At 44.7% G+C, this 20,107-nt stretch overlaps 1 protein-coding gene across 1 annotated transcript in view; it reads right to left on the bottom strand.

The window, feature by feature from the left end:
* LOC142287240 (organic solute transporter subunit alpha-like) overlaps positions 1-20,107 on the bottom strand; it is a 76,290-nt gene that overhangs the window by 12,535 nt on the left and 43,648 nt on the right. Inside the window, exons 6-7 of the mRNA XM_075333433.1 lie at positions 12,463-12,609; positions 875-980 (exon numbers count right to left, since the gene is read on the bottom strand). Coding sequence (XP_075189548.1) covers positions 875-980; positions 12,463-12,609 — 253 coding nt within the window. The remainder of the gene's footprint in view (positions 1-874; positions 981-12,462; positions 12,610-20,107) is intronic.

Raw genomic sequence — 20,107 nt, 5'->3', positions numbered from 1 at the left:
GCGCACTAGACCTTGCTGAAGCCGAGACATGCACACCCGGCATTATACTACGCATGACGGGAAGTACCGGGGACTTCTGAACAGCAGACACAGGTATGCATGTAACTGCTGGCGATGCTGCATTGAGTAGCATGTTAGTACGCCCCTGTGGTCGTGCTACCATGATAAGAGAGTGGACTAGTCGAGGGAAGTAACGCCCTTGCAACTAGTCCCTGGCCTCATTAGCATATTATAAAGAATCTTTAGAAACACTTTTTCTAAAGATCTCTTTATCTATGCTACTATGGGCTGGGACGGTTAGGCAGGGATTAGCAATATGCACCCAGAACTGCTCGTGATTCTGGGTGCATATTGCATCTGACAGGTTCACTTTAAGTCCACTGAGTTCAACATATGACCTAACCTAACATGTTGATCCAGTGGAAGGCAAAAAAAATGCATACGGCAGACAGTAAGCACCACAGTAGGGGAAAAATTCCTTCCCGACTCCACATACATGTGATGTGATATAATGTAATATTCCACTTCTGGTGCGGCTGCGGGCTACTATTTTTAGGCTGAGAAGGAACAAATAACCATGGGCCTTCCAAGCCTGATGATTCAAACCCCCAGCTGTCCATTTTGCCTTGTCCCTGCGCTCATTAGCATATGATATAACATCTTTAGAAATATTTCGTCTAGAGATCTCTTTATCTATGCTGGTGTATACAGGGACGGTTAGGCAGGGATTAGCAATATGCACCCAGAACTCCTCGTGGTTCTGGGTGCATATTGGACCTGACATGTTCCCTTTAAAGTCCCTTTACATAATCCAAACAAGTTTATATATTGATTTAATAGATACAAATATAAATATTTAGCCAAATTTACTCACATGATGCTCTGGACGGACCGGGAAGTGGTGGAACACAAGAAATAACACGCGTAGATCCAAGAATATTGATGATTGATGTCTGAAGTTGGCTCAGAATAACAATAAACTAAAACAATGGAAATTAAACTGTTACATCAATTGCTTAAAAGAAGAAAATAATAGCAAATCATGACTTTCAACCTAGAATTTACCAGAAAGTGATTTTCATGGGTAATTTGCATTGCAGAAATCGAAATTAATATCTCTCTGGCCTAAATTTGTTTGGTGGTTATTGCATTTACAAATAAATCCCAGAACTGTCGAACTGGGGTGCCATGAGCTCACCACGAAAATTGATTTAAGGGGTTCACTCCACAGCTACATGCAAATATTACTTGACCATTGTGCTCAAGTTTCCAGTCAACACAATCTCGTTACACTTTAATGGAAGGACGGCTGCAGCCACATCTCCACGGAAGTATATGGGGATGCAGTGGGGTGGAATTGGTGGACTTTTAACCTGTGGACAAGTGATGGACCTAGAGGTGCCATTTATGGCACTTTTGATAGGCCACATTCCATGGTAAGGATATACTATATACTACCTGTAAGTGTACTGTGATAATAAATGCTCATGTAGGGAGCCTAGGGACCCACTAAGGGATTCAACTATTCCCCTGTGAGCCAGCCCATGCCTGAATTGCAGCCATTGATGAGTGATCAGGTATTTTCTAATGTTTTTTGTTTTTCTATTCCATATTAGGAAGAATCTAATAATGGGAATTTGTCTCCAGGTTTTTGCTCCCCCATTTGAGAGCAGCATAATGTAGAGACAGAGACCCTGACTCCAGCGATGTGTCACTTACTGAGCTGTTTGCTGTCATTTTGTTAAAATCAATGTTTTTTCTGCTGTAGATCTAGCATCTATTTGGTACGGTGGCTCAGTGGTTAGCACTGCAGTCTTGCAGCACTGGGGTCCTGGGTTCAAATCCCACCAAGGACACCATCTGCAAGGAGTTTGTATGCTCTCCCCGTGTTTGCGTGGGTTTCCTCTGGGTACTCGGGTTTCTGCCCACAATCCAAAGACATACAGATAGGGACTCTAGATTGTGAGCCCCAATGGGGACAGTGTTCCTGATGTATGTAAAGCGCTGCAGATTACGTTAGCGCTATATAAAAATAAAGATTTGATTTTTGTTTTTGAATTTGGAGATCTATAACTTCACCCACATCACTGATTGGCAGCTTTGTCTGTACATTATACATGGGCAGAAATTTGCCAATAAGTGGTGTGGGCAGGACTTTACAGAGCTCACGAATATTCTGGAATACCTGGCAGCAGGAAAAGTAGGCCTCTAATTATAATCTGCTGATTAAACAGTGATTTTATCAAAACTACCCTAAGCAGCCCAGTAAGTTACACACCGCTGAAATCAGGCTCTCTGTCTCTACATTATACTGCTCTCAGATGAGGGAGTAAAAACCTGGTGACAGATTCCCTTTAACTGATGATTGTTCCATATGGGATTTTTAAGTATTACTTTGTAAGAGATGAGCATTGAGTAAAAGAAAGTCTGGCTTTTGTTGTATGTTTGGAAAATTAGTGCTTTGCTTATAACTTTGTCATGCCATTTATTGATAGAGCTAGACAAGAGATAAGTTTAGTCTTAGCTATTGAATAAAGTTAATAGAACATCATGGACATAATACAGTTTTATTAAGTACATGTATTACTAAATGAAAGAGAAGCTTATCTTAGAATTCTTTGTTGTGTCATTCCTGAAATGAATGAACAAAACTTATCAATTGTGAATTTTCATTCTCTTCATCAATATTGGATGTCCATATACCGCTTAACACTGTCAGTGATGATTAGATCATGGCAGACAGTACAGTGAAATACCCCAGAGAAGTGCAATGGTGACACCCAGCTGTTAATTTATTCATATATTTCCATGAGGAACAACGGGGTTCTAAGAATAGATGCTATAAAATTGTTATCTTATGGGTAATGAAAGCATTTACTAAGACCAGGAGAGGTGCAAGGTCTTCTTTAAAGAGAACCACTAGCTCCATGAATTAGACACGTGCTGCACAATTGCAGCCAGGTATATTTTACTCTGAAACACTGTAGCGTTTCATAGTAAACATAGTTTGAAAAGCCGGCTGGGGACTATATGTCTTGGATGACTAGTCCAGATGGTAAGTGTAAGGGGTACTTTGCATTGCTAGCGATGCCGAGCACGATAGTACCCGCCTCCGTCGCACATGCAATATCTTGTGATAGCTGCCGTAGCGATCATTATCGCTACGGCAGCTTCACACGCACATACCTGCTCTGCGACATCGCTCTGGCTGGCGACCCGCCTCTTTCCTAAGGGGGTGGGTCGTGCGGCGTCACAGCGACGTCACACGGCAGGCAGCCAATAGAAGCGGAGGGGCGGAGATGAGCGGGACGTAAACATCCCGTCCACCTCCTTTCTTCCGCATAGCTGGTGGCGGCAGGTAAGGAGATGTTCCTCGCTCCGGCGGCTTCACACAGCGATGTGTGCTGCCGCAGGAACGAGGAACATCATATCTCCTATTGGTGCGACATTATGAAAATGATCGACGCTACACAGATCACCGATTTTCGACGCTTTTGTGATCGTTTATCGGCACATCTAGGCTTTACACGTTGCGACGTCGTTACCGCCGCCGGATGTGCGTCACTTTCGATGTCGCAACGTGCAAAGTACCCCTAAGTGCCTCGTGGCTTCTCCCTGCCTTACTTTAGATGCCTAAGAGGTTTTTCCCTATGTGTGTATATAAAGAAAGATCTGTCAGTCAAAGGGATCAAGGAGAAGTTGCCAAGGAACAGACCTGTCATCTGAGACACACAGACCCAAATTATCAACGTGTTTACTCCAGTTTTCCATAAAATGCTTCAAAAAGTCGCACAATGTTTGTGCAATGTGGAGTTGTGTGAAGCTTCTGTGACTTTTGGTGTTGTCATGCCAGTTTCAGGCAGCTCCATCAAATGGAGGGAACTGGTAAGGAGCTGGGATGGGTCGTGGTAATAACTGCCTACATTACTCCTGTGCCTGACAAAAGCAGCATTTCAGAAGTTCAAGTTGGTGCATGACTCTGAGAAGATGCACCGTATTCATTAAGTGGCATGAACCTCTTTATATACTTGGCATAGGCTTCTCCAAAATGCTCTCTAATTAAGACTGGCAATTATATTCCCAGTCTCCATGGATCGGGCCCTAAATCTGAAGTATGATTACTCTGAAAAGCCACAGTGTTTCAGAGTAAAAGATACGCGACTGGAATTGCTGGATTTATCCTTCCTGTGGTTCGGGCAGCATGAATCTGGTGTTAGGTTGCCTCTTTGAATGTTTTACATCTTTAGAGTGTTTTGCTCAGTCCTTACAATGAGTATAAGATGGCTAATTTTGTATATTTTACAGGAGTTTTTCTTTTGATGTTACAGAAGCTGCCCGGCATTCATGTTTTCTTTCACTGATGTAAGATCTCATGAGATCCCTAGTGGAATTTTCCTCTTTGTTAAAAATTAATATATTTTTTTTTTTTTTACAAAACACGTAATTCAGAATTCTGGGAAGTGGATTTGGCACCATGACATACAGTTAGGTCCAGAAATATTTGGACAGTGACACAATTTTCGCGAGTTGGGCTCTGCATGCCACCACATTGGATTTGAAATGAAACCTCTACAACAGAATTCAAGTGCAGATTGTAACGTTTAATTTGAAGGTTTGAACAAAAATATCTGATAGAAATTGTAGGAATTGTACACATTTCTTTACAAACACTCCACATTTTAGGAGGTCAAAAGTAATTGGACAAATAAACCAAACCCAAACAAAATATTTTTATTTTCAATATTTTGTTGCGAATCCTTTGGAGGCAATCACTGCCTTAAGTCTGGAACCCATGGACATCACCAAACGCTGGGTTTACTCCTTCTTAATGCTTTGCCAGGCCTTTACAGCCGCAGCCTTCAGGTCTTGCTTGTTTGTGGGTCTTTCTGTCTTAAGTCTGGATTTGAGCAAGTGAAATGCATGCTCAATTGGGTTAAGATCTGGTGATTGACTTGGCCATTGCAGAATGTTCCACTTTTTTGCACTCATGAACTCCTGGGTAGCTTTGGCTGTATGCTTGGGGTCATTGTCCATCTGCTATGAAGCGCCGTCCGATCAACTTTGCGGAATTTGGCTGAATCTGGGCTGAAAGTATATCCCAGTACACTTCAGAATTCATCCGGCTACTCTTGTCTGCTGTTATGTCATCAATAAACACAAGTGACCCAGTGCCATTGAAAGCCTTGCATGCCCATGCCATCACGTTGCCTCCACCATGTTTTACAGAGGATGTGGTGTGCCTTGGATCATGTGCCGTTCCCTTTCTTCTCCAAACTTTTTTCTTCCCATCATTCTGGTACAGGTTGATCTTTGTCTCATCTGTCCATAGAATACTTTTCCAGAACTGAGCTGGCTTCATGAGGTGTTTTTCAGTAAATTTAACTCTGGCCTGTCTATTTTTGGAATTGATGAATGGTTTGCATCTAGATGTGAACCCTTTGTATTTACTTTCATGGAGTCTTCTCTTTACTGTTGACTTAGAGACAGATACACCTACTTCACTGAGAGTGTTCTGGACTTCAGTTGATGTTGTGAACGGGTTCTTCTTCACCAAAGAAAGTATGCAGCGATCATCCACCACTGTTGTCATCCGTGGACGCCCAGGCCTTTTTGAGTTCCCAAGCTCACCAGTCAATTCCTTTTTTCTCAGAATGTACCCGACTGTTGATTTTGGTACTCCAAGCATGTCCAAGCATGTCTGCTATCTCTCTGATGGATTTTTTTCTTTTTTTTCAGCCTCAGTATGTTCTGCTTCACCTCAATTGAGAGTTCCTTAGACCGCATGTTGTCTGGTCACAGCAACAGCTTCCAAATGCAAAACCACACACCTGTAATCAACCCCAGACCTTTTAACTACTTCATTGATTACAGGTTAACGAGGGAGACGCCTTCAGAGTTAATTGCAGCCCTTAGAGTCCCTTGTCCAATTACTTTTGGTCCCTTGAAAAAGAGGAGGCTATGCATTACAGAGCTCTGATTCCTAAACCCTTTCTCCGATTTGGATGTGAAAACTCTCATATTGCAGCTGGAAGTGTGCACTTTCAGCCCATATTATATATATAATTGTATTTCTGAACATGTTTTTGTAAACAGCTAAAATAACAAAACTTGTGTCACTGTCCAAATATTTCTGGACCTAACTGTATATTATCATCAGTAAGTACTATTTCTGGAAATGGTGTTATTCATTTTAGCATATGTTATTTAGAGAAAGTTGTGAACATTGTAGAATGTAGGCTTAGATGCACAATACATCTGGCTGTAGATTATGTGGAACATGATCAGATGTAAATATATAATAAACTTCAAAATAGTTTATTATTTAAATAAATAGATTATTGTCTCACTGATTAAGCAGCACAAGAAACGCGTGTTGGGTATTGTCCAATACAGTGTTTTGGAGCCATGGTTTATGGCTGGTATGGGTCTATATTAGGGATGGTCAGTTGGTTTATGGGGACTGTTTGTAAAATATGAAGGGGATTATGACAGTTTATTTGTGACGCCAGTTGTGGTATCCGACAAGTTAGGTGCCGCCGCGGTGAGAGGGCTCACTGGGGCAGATGGTGACGCAGCTTGGATGGTGTAGCTTTCCACAGGTAGAGCTGGGCCCCAGGGCGGATGGGGGTGTTAGTAGTCTATGATAGCGGGCGGGCACAGGTGAATAACGGAGCAACACAGGGATGCAGTCTCAAGGTCTTTAATCACTGTAGCAGGTTCCAAAGTAACTTGACATGCCAGTGACCACCTTTGGAGTGCTGGGTTTCACTGTGATCAGCTCCAGCCGATCCCAAGTAGTTCAGAGGTCGAATCCGGTGCACCGTTCTTAAGTGTACCTTCCCTGGTCATCTCTGCACTTGCTTCGCCCTCCTGCCTTGCGCTCTCGCTCACTGAACCCTGTGTCCATACCCATGGATCCTGTTGGGTTGGCGTGAAGCTCTATCCCTTGGTCCTTTTGGGTCACCTTCCAGTGAATTCATGTGCGGTGTGTGGCTGCGGTGCGTGAAGTCACCTGAGCCGCTGGTTTTGCTAGCGGAGCCCGTAGGTTTTTCTCCTCTAGACTAGGGACCAGTCCCCGTGTTGCGACCAAGTCCCTCCAACTGTAGATTCTATGTGGAATAAGGCTACGAGAGGTTAGCTCCCATGGTCTCTAGGACCCTTTCTGTCTGTGCCCGGGCCGAGCTGCACCAGGTCCAGGCCACAGGTCTTCGCTCCTCCACTGCTCTTCACTCTCCAACTCCACACTCCACACTCTGTTCCCACTTGTACTACTGTGTTTCCACTCCTAAGACTCCACCCCCCCCAGCCTGGCTTCGGGTATAATCACACCCTTGCCATGTCTGATGAGGTGTTTCTGAGCCTGGGTGTTGTGCTTTTGTGTAAACCGGTTGTGACCTCCTTCTTACCCAGGATGGAATACCACACCTCTGGATGAGGTACAGTACCTCTGTGGCGACTGAAGCCTCAGGGGCGCCACACATTAGATAGTCTTGTATAGATCTTTTTGTGTTAAGTGGTCCTGTTGCCAGGACTTACACTTGTTAGTCTCCATGATATTTAATACCTCCAGAAACTCTATTGTTCAGATCATATTAAGCCCATAAACTGAAAACTGCACTTTCCAATAAGTATTTAGTGGTGTATTTTTAGCTTTTTTTCTGATAGTTTGTGAGGGTTTTTTTATTGGTTTAATAGGGTAAGTGGATTTATACTATTTTGATGTTTATTACTATATGTTTAGATCTGGAGTATAAATATTTCTTCATTTAATTTTGGGACTCTTAATTGCCTTTCATTTGACATACATGTGTTTATAATGAGAGGTACCAGATTAATTTGTTATACTATCTCAGTTAAGCTTACATAGAACAAGAGTCCAGACTTCCACTGTTTGTACACCGTTTTATAGCTTCTGTTGAATCTTTACTCTAAGCAAAGCTCTTGATCTAAAAAGGTGGCTTGAAAAGTTTTCATACCCTATGAACTTTCCCATATTTTTTCATGTTACTGTACATTTACAAACTTTTTTATTGTGGTTTTATGTGGCATACCAACACTAAAGGCCACGTCACACTAAGCAACATCGCTAGCAACATCACTGCTGAGGCACGACTTTTGTGACGTAGCAGCGATGTTGCTAGTGATGTCGCTGTGTGTGACATCCAGCAACAACCTGGCCCCTGCTGTGAGGTCGCTGGTTGTTGCTGAATGTCCTGGACCATTTTTTAGTTGTTGCTCTCCCGCTGTGAAGCACAGATCGCTGTGTGTGACAGCGAGAGAGCAACAACTGAATGTGCAGGCAGCAGGAGCCGGCTTCTGCGGACGCTGGTAACCACGGTAAACATCGGGTAACCAAGAAGCCCTTTCCTTGGTTACCCGATATTTACCTTCGTTACCAGCGTCCGCCACTCTCACGCTGTCAGTGCCGGCTCCCTGCTCTCTGCACACGTAGCCAGAGTACACATCAGGTAATTAACCCGATGTGTACTGTGGCTAGGAGTGCAGGGAACAGGGAGCCGGCACTGGCAGCTTGAAAGCGGCGGACGCTGGTAACGAAGGTAAATAACGGGTAACCAAGGTAAGGGCTTCTTGGTTACCCGATGTTTACCGTGGTTACCAGCGTCCGCAGAAGCCGGCTCCCTGCTGCCTGCACACGTAGCAGAGTACACATCGGGTAATTAACCCGATGTGTACTGTGGCTAGGTGTGCAGGGAGCCAGCGCTAAGCGGTGTGCGCTGGTAACCAAGGTAAATATTGGGTTGGTTACCCGACATTTACCTTAGTTACCAAGCGCAGCATCGCTTCCACACGTGGCTGCTGGCTGGGGGCTGGTCACTGGTTGCTGGTGAGATCTGCCTGTGTGACAGCTCACCAGCAACCCGTGTAGTGACGCTTCAGCGATCCCTGCCAGGTAAGGTTGCTGGTGGGATCGCTGGAGCGTCGCTTAGTGTGACGGTACCTTAAGTAGAAAGTATTTGTGAAGTGTAAACAAAATGATACATGGTTTTCTAAATATTTTAAAAATACAGTATAAATTTGAAAAGTATGACATGCATTTTTATTCAGCCCTCTGTAGTTTTGTCGCGGGCGGCGGGGCGCTGCGCTCACTAACGCTCGGGTCCGGCGCTGCGGCTGCTGCTGCTCGGTGGCTCGAGCGGTGGGCCGGATCCGGGGACTCGAGCGGCGCTCCTCACCCGTGAGTGAAAAGGGGGTGGTTTGCTTTGGGGATTTAGTCCGTGACACCACCCACGGGTTGTGGTGAAGATGGGCACCACCGCTGCTGGTGACGGGGATCCTGGGAGGGATGGTAGGGAGCAGCTGGGATGTTGTTTTCCCCCTCCGTGGGTAGGGGTTGGTGGTCCCGGGGGCCCGGTGGTGAGGCGGGGAGGCAGGGTCGGTGAGGTGCAGGGTTGCAGGGACAGCGCGGTGCTGGATGGCTCGGGTGTGCTCACTCAGCAAGAGATGCACAAAGTCTCCGGTAAACCAAACGGCTGGATGGACGGATCCCGCAGTTGGCTGCAGTGTCTCTCCCCAGACAGGTGATTGCGGCTGTCCTTCCCTGCACCTTTGTGTACTGTCTTGACTACGATGGGTCCCCAACGGTAGTCCGCTCCCTGGTGTATAGATGCCAGAGGAGCCCGTTTTGCCTGCAGGCGCTGGCCCTTGGGTCTCTAGCCTGTGGCGATGGCTGTATACCCTCACGGTGCGAACGGTTGCTTTCTAACGGGTCTTTGGTTGTTAGGAAACCCCTGGGGTTCCGGTGACACTCGGATTTGACTTTTGTCGGCGGCTCCAAGCCTGGTCGGGGTCCGATGGCCCTGCCTGTATGTGCTAGCTTCACTTCGCTCCCCGGTCGGTACCGGCGGGCCACTGCCCGACCCCGGTCCTACGGTTCCACGTTGATCCACCACTCCTGCAGACGCCCACCACCATCTGCCAGCCTTGCTGTCAGTGTCTGGGCCACAAACCCAGACACTCTCCACTTTACTCCTCTCACTTCAACCTCCTGAACTAAACTCCAAACCTAACTAACTGCTTTTCCCGCCTCCAGGCCTGTGAACTCCTTGGTGGGTGGGGCTAACTGCCTGACTCCGCCCCACCTAGTGTGGACATCAGACCCTGGAGGGAGGCAACAAGGGTTTTGTGTCTGACTAATGTAACTGTCCGGGGGTGTGTGTGTGTGTGTGTGTTACCTGTGACGACCTGGCTAGTCCAGGGCGCCACAGTTTGATACCCCTAAAATAAATCCTGAATCACCAATTGAAGCCATAAGTCACTTAATTAGTAAATTGAATCCTCTTGTGTGCAATTTATCCTCTTTCCAACTACAGCTGTTCCGTAAAGGTTTCTCTGGTTTGTTTGAGAACATTAGGGATCAAACTGCATCATGAAAACCAAGGAGCACAACAGACAGGTCAAGAATAAAGTTGTGGAAAAAAGTAAAGCAGGGTAAGGTTATGAAAAATAGCCTAAGCACTGAACATCTCAAGGAGCACTGTTCAATCCAATATACAAAAATGGAATGACTATGGCACAACTGCAAACCTACCAAGATATGGCCGTCCACTTAATCTGATGTCCAAGCAAGGACAGCCCTAATTAGAGAAGCAGGCAAAAGTCCCATGGTCTCTGGAGGAGCAGCAAAGATCCACAGCTCAGGTGGGAGAATCTGTCCACAGAATAACTATTAGAAGAGTGGCAAGAAAATATCTATTTTTGAAAGCAAACCATAACAAGTCATGCTCGCAATTTGCAAATAGCCGTGTAGGGGACATATGTAGCATGAGGAAGAAGGTGCCCAGGTCAGATGAGACCAAAGTAGAAATGTTTTGGCTAAATGCAAGCCAATGTGTGGTGGAAATATAACACTGTACATCACCTTGTAACACCACCTCCACTGTCATGCTATGGGATGCTTTTCTTCAGTAGGGGCAGGGAAGCTGGTCAAAGTTAATGGGAAGATGGATGGAGCCAAATATAGGGCAATCCTGGAGGAAAATCTGTTAGAGGCTGCAAAGACCTTGATACTGAAGCATAGGTTCACCTTCCAGCAGGACAATGACCCATAACATCTGTTTGAATGGCCCAGTAAAAGTCCATATATAGCCACGTATATTTCACTGAGAATATGTGGCAAAACTTAAACAAATTGCTGTTCACAAACGCTCTCCATCCATTATCATTGAGCTAGTGTTATTCTGCAAAGAAGAATGGGCAAATATTTCAGCCTCTACATGTGCAAAGCTGGTAGAAGCATGCCCTAAAGAGTTGCAGCAATAATTGCAGTAAAAGGTGGTGCCAGAACATAAATGCACATCCCAATTTTCCAATGTATATTTGTGAAATATTTAGAAAACCATGCATCATTTCCTTTACACTTCATAAATACCTGCTCTTTTGGATTTGTAAATCACATAAAATCCCAATAAAATACTTTTAAGTTTGTGGGTGTGGCGTGAAGAATTCTGGAAAAGTTCATAGGGTATGAATACTTTTTCAAGGAAGTGTATATGTCTGTTCATGACTGGTCCTCTTTAAAAGTTTACTGCCTACTGCTTTTTTTCATGATTTGTCAGAGTATTTTTTTTAAATGAGCTAAAGGTAAGCAACATTATAAAATAACAATTTGTCAACAATTCGATCCCCCACAGCTTCTGCATCACTATCCCGGTAGTCTCCTTGGTCTTCCATATATGATATCACACTTATCTTTCATGAGAATACTGCAGTTAATCATAAAAATTGGGGGATCCTTTGATATAAATGTGATCATGACCATTAGTGCCAGTGATTGGGAGGATGTGATGGTGGCACCAAGTTGGTATTACCAGTATTGGGGATAACATACACATTGCTAGGGGTCCCACTACAGGGACTACCCAAATATTCCTAGACTGGTGCTCTGGAACACAAGAAGCGGGCTCAGCAGTATGGAGCGGAGATGCTCATACTCTACTCCTGTATTCATTGTCTATGGGATAACCAAGTGCTATGCACGCCATTTTCCAGCAGTCCTATAGACCCGAGTTCAGCAAATCCAGTCCATGAGGCCCACTAATAGTGCATTTTTTCGGGATTTCCTTAGTATTGCACAGGTGATAATGTAATTACCTCAACAGGTGATTATTCCAACATCTGTGCAATGCTAAGGAAATCTTGAAAACATACACTGTTGGTGGGCCTGGAGCACTGGAGTTTTGGGAACCCTGCTATATACAATAGATGAAGATGAGGTGGAGTATGTGCCCCTCTTCTTCATTCAAGTGCGGCTTTGCAGAGCCTCATTCCCAAGTACAAGAGTTCATTTCTCAAAATTGCAGCAGGCCCCAGCAATTGGACCCTCGGTGACCAGTAAATTAGGGCATAACTAAATATTTTGGATTTAACTCAACTCACAACTCAATGTTTGACTTTTAGTCATCGTTATACAGGTTAAAAAAGTATAAGAATTTGGTATCTCACCTGGTAACAGGCAAATTTTGGAATAATATTTCTGTCCAGTAAGGAAGGTCTGACGAGATTAAACATGATTCCCACAGCCCAGAGAGCAACAATAGTGACCACACCAACAATTACATTAATGTAAATTGTAGAAGATTCTGCGCGTGCCTGCAAAAGACCAGAGAGCAATTATTTTTAGAGGTCATGTCGTACTACATTATTGAATGCTAAAATGACTTTGATTAAGCTAAATCTTCTCCACAAGGAGCTGTATGCAGTCTCTATTAGATTACTAATGCAACTTTTCATTAAGATAAAACAATAAAAAATGTAGTCCATATTATCTCAATAACACTGCTTTTTGTATAATTGGAAAATTAGCGACTAATGACACTCCTGCCTTATTTCAAAGAAGAATTCTTGGCCAGAGAATGCGACACAATCATCCTAAAAAGGAAAATCAGTGAAAATGAAGTAATACATCATGGATACACCACAGTCTCATTACTGAGTTTTATTATTGAACCACCACTGATTGTTAGAATAAAAGAATAATCAGCTGATTAGTGACTGTATCGGTGAGCACCCCTGACGTGGCCAAAGAGATCAATGCACTCGTAGGATTTTATTGAAACCTTCTTTCAATAATGGCCATTACAGCAGAAAGATATCATATAGTACAGACAAATATTCACCCACATGTATTTCCAAGGAATTTGTAAATTTTCCAGACTTTGCAGAGACTGTGAAGTCAGCATGAGCAACCTCAACTGTAACAGCATTTTGGAACACACCACATTCTCCATCTTGTGGTTTCCTAGTTTATTAATCATTGCTGATGAAATTCATGAAAACCTTGTGACCACCTCCACCAATATAACACATGAAGACAAAAAAAAGCTATTGAAACATTAAAAAAATAATGATTAAATTATAGTTAAAAAGCTGACAAAGGTGGGGCCACTGTAGTACGTTAATGAAGCCAAAAGACATTTACAAATTACTTGCAATCCCTTCCGGGAAGACCAATTGCTTCTGGTGTGAATTCTGTCCTGTACCCGTCAACTATATCCTGAAAAAAAACTATCTTCATATACAGCCACTGCTCTTTGAGAGACACTAATGTTTTTTTTTCTCAAAGATAGCCATAACAGATATTTCTCAAAATAACATAGTTCTCTTCATTTGACATACAAAGCTTATATGCAAATATCCCAAAGAAGGAGTTAAAGAGGTTGTCCACTATTTTAACATTGTTGGCCTATCCTTTAGAATAGGTCATCAATGTCTGATTGGCCAAGGTTCAACATCCCGCATGACCGTTGATCTGCTGTACACGGTCCTGGCGGCGGCAGCCGGCAGGTCCAAATGATTAGTTCCGGAGCTGCCCCATCTTCATATTGGTCGCAACTGGGTACTGAACATCCGTCGCCTAGTCAAATCTTTAGGAGGCGGATGTGCAGTATCCGGTTGCGGCCGCTATCAGAAAATGGGGCAGCGCTCGAACTAAGCATTTCCGCCTGCCTGCTGCCATCGCTGGCACAGAAAACTGTTTAGACATTGTGGCCCTATCCTAAGGATAGGCCATCAATGCTAAAGTAGTGGACAACCTCCTTAATGTTGTTAGTAACAGGCTTTGTAAACGTCTTAACATTACCAATTCTAAGATCTATTTTTTTTATTTCTTTACTGGACCCTCTCCTTAAGAATAATTATTTTAGATTTTGCACTGATTTTTACTTGCATGTATGGGGGACCCCAATGGGGTGCCCTGTAGCACCAAGTTTTGCAGATATTTTTATGTCTGAATTTGTACAAAGACAGTAGATCTATGCTAATGAATGCTTTAATTTAATTTGTCCTCACATGTTTGTTTTGTGGACTAGTAAAGAGCGAGGTTGAATTATTTCATGTTTTTCATAATGAACAACATTCATTAATAAGATTTAATCTCAAAAAAGATTAAAAAATCACTTAATTTTTTGGATGTTAAAATGATAAGACAAAATAAGTTTTGAAAGACAACATTATATACTAAGGACATAGGACTAATTTGCTCCACAGATAAAGTGTTCACTCCATGCAGATTTTAAAGGCTACGTGTATACATTGAGTATTTGTTAAGTTTTTACCTAAGGGTGGCTTTACACGCTACGAGATTGCTAGCCGATGCTAGCGATGGCAAGCGTGATAGCACCCGCCCCTATCGTTATGCCAATATATGAAGATCGCTGCCGTAGTGAACATTATCGCTACGCCTGCGTCACACGTACTTACCTGCTCGGCGACGTCGCTGTGACCGGCGAACCGCCTCCTTTCTAAGGGGGCGGTTCACTTGGCGTCACAGCGACGTCACTAAGCGGCTGCCCAATCAAAGCGGAGGGGCGGAGACGAGCGGGACGAACATCCCGCCCACCTTCTTCCTTCCTCATTGCTGGCGTGTGGCAGGAAGGAGAGGTTCCTCGTTCCTGCGGCGTCACACGTAGCGATGTGTGCTGCCGCAGGGACGAGGATCAACTTCCCCCAAGTGACAGCAGCGATAATTGGGAGAACACCCCCATGTCAACGAGGAGCGATTTTGGATGTTTTTACAATGATCCAAAATCGCTCCAAGGAGTCACACACAACGAGATCGCTACAGCGGCCGGATGTGCGTCACAAAATCCGTGATCCCTGTAGCGATCTCGTAGCGTGTAAAGCCCGCTTTAGTATTTGTAGCCAAAACCAGGAGTAGAACAATCAGAGGAAAAGCATAGGGTCGGGGTGAGATGGTCGTCTAACTAGGACGAGGATTGTATCGCAGTTCGCAGACTGGCCTCGGGTCTTTTGACCTGAGCATAACAGCTCCATGAATTTCTATGCAGCTATCACGCTCGGGTCAAGAGAGCCGCTGCCAGTTTGGGCATTTTGATGTGATCTTAATCTGCGTTATACGGCCATCTGACTGCACTTTAATAGAAACACGAGCACCATGTCAGCATTTTTTAGCCACTCCTGGTTTTGGCTTACAAATACTGAGGTAAAAACTAATCAAATACTCAACATGTGCACATGGCCTAAAGGGCATCCCAAAAGCTAAGTCACCAGAGTCCATGGTATCTGTTCAACCAATGCAAATTTTCAGGAAGAAAAAGGCAAAATGGTTGACAAGCTCATTCAAAGAGGCTATCAGAAATAATATAATAGTGGATACTTGTCAAGAAATTGAAGACAAAACCTGAGAGGAAATAATTAAAACTAGTAACAATAAAAAGAAAAATGTCTCTTTTTATCAATGGTGGATAACCATGCAGGACTAATGAAGCTCACAATAATTAAACATTGGCATTTATTTCAGCGAGATGATAAATATGGTAAATTGTTTAAACAACTGCCACATTTTGAATATAGCAAGGGTGGATGCCAGTCCAGTTAACATATTTGTGCAGATTTAATAAAGTAAGAAAATCCAGAGTTTTTCAGCAGCATGCAAGCCTGACACATTTCCATGCCTAAAGGCCCCGTTACACGCAACGACGTATCTAACGATATATCGCCGGGGTCACTGATTTCGTGACGCACATCTGGAATCGTTAGCGATGTCGTTGCGTGTGACACCAAAAAGCGGCCGTTAACGATGGAAAATACCCAAATCGCTCATCGTTGACACGTCGTTCATTTTCAAAAAATCGTTGGTTGTTGAGGACGCAGGTTGTTCGTCATTCCCGAGGCAGCACACATCGCTATGTGTGACACCTCGGGAACGATGAACTGCAGCATACCTGTGACCTCAACGAGCACCGAGGTGAGAGTTTCGGAGATGCGGTGGCTCTACGCCCCTCTGCTTCTATCGGAGGCCCGCTCTGTGATGTCGCTGTGACGCCGAACGAACCTCCCCCTTTCAGGGGAGGTTGTTCACCGCCCACAGCGACGTCGTTAGGGAGGGCTGTATGTGTGAGATGGACAAGCGAGATTGTGCACCATGGGCAGCGATTGGTCCGTGACACATAAACGGCAGGGGTGGGAGCCATCGCTAGCTATATCGCTAGCGATGTCGCTCCGTGTAAAGCCCCCTTTAGTTGGCAGAATTGCTTTGCGATAATTAAAGGTGACCACGTACTCCATCCCACATGTGGAAAAAACTACAAGAGGTTTTTACTTGCAATAGCAAGAATGTTACTTATTTGTCAAAATACCCATCCGGTAATGCATACATGGGACAAGCATCAAGAATGCTAAAAATTTGCTTGACCAAACGGTTGAACAAAAGGAAAAATAAAAATAAATTAAAGATTCCAATAAAAACTGCAAGCCTTAAAGACACTGAGAAAGGATATGGAGAAACAACTGTTGCTTGACCCTTTTTTGAACACAGATATCAGGTGTGTGAGCTGCGGTGGCTGATATTAGAGCAAGAGGCATGGATCAACAAGAAGTGGAGGTTTTGATATTCAAGGGGAATCTGGATATACATGTTAGATACAATTAGTCCTATAGGTTTAAGAATTAAAAATAAATATATGTTTTTTTGTAAAAAAAGAAATAAAAATTGAAAAAATGTTTGTAAGGATGATTAGTGATTACATAATACTGTTCAAAATATTTATATTGTTAATGTACAATTATTTGTAGTATATTTATTGATGGAGGTGGTCACATGGTTTTTATGATTTAAGGCCATAATGAACCCGGAAACCACAAGCTTGAGAGTGAGGTGTGTCCCGAAACATCGCTATAGCTGATGTGGCTCATACAGACTTCAGTATTTTTGCAAACTCTTGTGGAGATAAAATTCCTTGGAAATACATGTGGGTTCTTTGTCTATACTATGTGCAGTCATTCTGCTGTCATGTACACTGTTGAATATTGTATATAATCCTATGAGTGCACCAGTTACTTATATGAAGTTTGCTGATTTAGGATGATCGAGAGAGCCTAAGGCTACTTTCACACATCCGTTTTTTTGCTCTGCGGCACAATACGGCGTTCTGTAGAAAAACCGCAACCGTTTTTTTTGACGGCGGTTGCGTTTTTTTTTTGCATAGACTTACATTAGTGCCGTATAGTGCCGCAGGGGCTTGCGTTCGGTCCGGTTTTTGCCGCATGCGGCAGATTTAGCCGATGCCGTGGCCGGATCGAACGTTCCCTGCAACGTTTTTTGCTCCGGCAAAACAAACCGCATCGCGCCGCATCCGGCCGCTGCGGCGCATTTTTCAATGCATACCTATGGAGGCCGGATGCGGCGTGATGCGGAAAAAAACGCATCCGGTCGCTGCATGCGTTTTTTTCCACTGCGCATGCTCAGTAGCATGCCGCAACCGGAAAAAAACGGACGGTCCGCATGTAAAAACGTATGCAAAGGATGCGGTGTTTTCGCCGCATCCGTTGCATAGTTTTTACAGCTGGATTGAGCCGCAGTGCTCAAACCGGATGTGTGAAAGTAGCCTAATGGGAACACTTTTACAAGATGAAAACCTTTTGAAAAGCAAACATTTTAGTTCACCTTCCCATCTTCTTGTTTGCATCTATCTCCATCCTCTCTTCCTTGATTTCAGTTCTGTCTCTACACAAGCTGGAGAAGTTCGAAGATAAATGAAAAACAAAAGGGCGGAAGGTGCAGTGAACTGCTTGACCACATTAATGGTGTATGGAGTGATAGGCTTAGTTTGAACAGTCATTTTCTACTGACAGTTAGGCCAGAGTCACACTTGTGAGAGACTCGTGCAAGTCTTGTATCACATCACCCGACATGGCCTGCAGCTCTCCAGACAGAAGCATCTCAGCTGCATAGAAATACATGCAGCTGACCCGCTCCTGTCAGGAGAGTGTGTGGCCACGCCGGGTGATGTGATGTGAGACTCGCGCGAGTCTCTCGCAAGTGTGACTCCAGCCTAACTCTCAAAAACCTATGCCACTAACTTGTCATTACCAGGAAAAGTTTATTTTTAATAAAAGAGGGCGTTACCGGTGTGAGTCATGTAACTAACACAGTACACAGTACACTGTGTACAGTACAGTACACAGATTTGCTGCAGCTCACAGCTCTGCTGTACTGTAGCACTGCCTGTCTGTGAGAAAAGCTGAAACACAAAGAGGAATCTACAAATGTGTCAATTAGTCTTCGGTTCCACTTGCTCATAGCTTCCAATGTGGGAGCATTGGAAGAGATATGCTAATGACCCTCTGCTGCGGGTGTGAGCCGAAGGTCGTGCGACTGATGCGATCTTGCGATCAGAGCAAAGCTATGGAAAAGAAGGAGGCAGCACTTTCTCCCTCTCCTCCGCGGCCTGTCTCTGCATACATCACACTGGGGTCAGATGACATGGGAGTGCAGTGCGATGTTTCACACGTTCACATAGACTTGTATGTGTGCGTGTGAGCCAAGACTCGCTGCTAAACGCAGCATGCTGTGATTCAGTTTTCATGCCGATAGGGAATGAGAAATCAATCGCAGATTGCCACTGCCACATAGTTTTGCACTGGTGTGAGTGGAATCAGATGTTTTATCAGATTGCACTCGTCCTTGCAAAACGCAAGTGGAACCAAGGCCTAATAATCACACACAGCTCTGCAGTGGGATCAGGAGAACATAGAGCAGCTGTGATGCCCAGGGAATTGTGTACTCAGTCCCGGGCGGTGTATCACTGGGGAATGTCACTTTGGTGGCCGTTGCCCGGTCCCGTGTCCTGGGAACTTTTTAATGGGGAGTACGGTATTTACAGGGGAGATTAAAGTCATTTGTGTGATGCCACCTGCGGGTTGCAGTTAAGATGGTGGAACCGCCGCTGCTGAGTTGATTATCTCTAGGGCTGGTGGTACTAGCAGCTGTGGTGGTCGGCCCTCCACAGGTAGGGCTGAGCCCGGGAGATGTATGATGGAGTAATAAGGGAGGCTACATGTGGGTTGTAATTAACAGTCTCTACTCACTCTTGACCCTCAGACGGCTGGTTCAGGTCCCTGTAGTTCCAGTACCAGTTGATGACTCAGTGGCTCTGTCCCCGGCACCATCAGTGTGGATGGGTCCCCGTAGCATGGAGCAGTTTGGGGCCCGACTGTCCCATTTTGTGGTAGTCTCCTTGTCCGTATGGCAGGCCCCTGTAGGGCTGGTCTGTGTCCCGAACCCTGATCCTTGCTTTACTGCTGGTGCCCCCGGATCTGTGGGTCAGTGAGGTCCGTGGAGGTCCCCTCACTGTGCAGGTATTTGCCAGACCATATTAAACTGGTGTGTGACTTAGAGTCTTGTGCCCCGTCGATGCTCTGGTCCCAGCGGTACTCGGGTGTACCTGCCCTGGCGACCACTTACCTGTGCCCTTGGGTCACCGTTACAAGACCCAGCTCTAGGCACGTATTTCCACTTCCCTCTCTACTACTACTGACTCCTCTAGACTGGCTGCTGTCCCCTCCCACCAGGTTGTCTAGTCTCTCTGGTCTGGCTCCGCCCTCTAGATGGCCATTCCCTTGTGTCTGACTAGCCAATTACCCCTGGTGTGGAGTGGTAACTAGGATTTTGGTGTGTCTAGGTGTTGCTGGCACTGGTGTTCCAGGTCCCAGGGGGTAGGCCCTGCATTCTGGTGAGGATGCAGTTCCTAGTAGTGCTCTGAGTGGCTCAGGTGCGTTACACAGCCATCATATATCACATTCTCAGATTCTCATACAAATCTGTGTCCCGCCCATAGATCACAACTGC

This window comes from Anomaloglossus baeobatrachus, chromosome 2 (genome assembly GCF_048569485.1).
Source record: "Anomaloglossus baeobatrachus isolate aAnoBae1 chromosome 2, aAnoBae1.hap1, whole genome shotgun sequence".
Lineage (NCBI taxonomy): Eukaryota > Metazoa > Chordata > Amphibia > Anura > Aromobatidae > Anomaloglossus > Anomaloglossus baeobatrachus.
The sequence above is the reverse complement of the archived record's forward strand: the minus strand, read 5'-3'. Positions and strand labels throughout refer to the sequence as shown.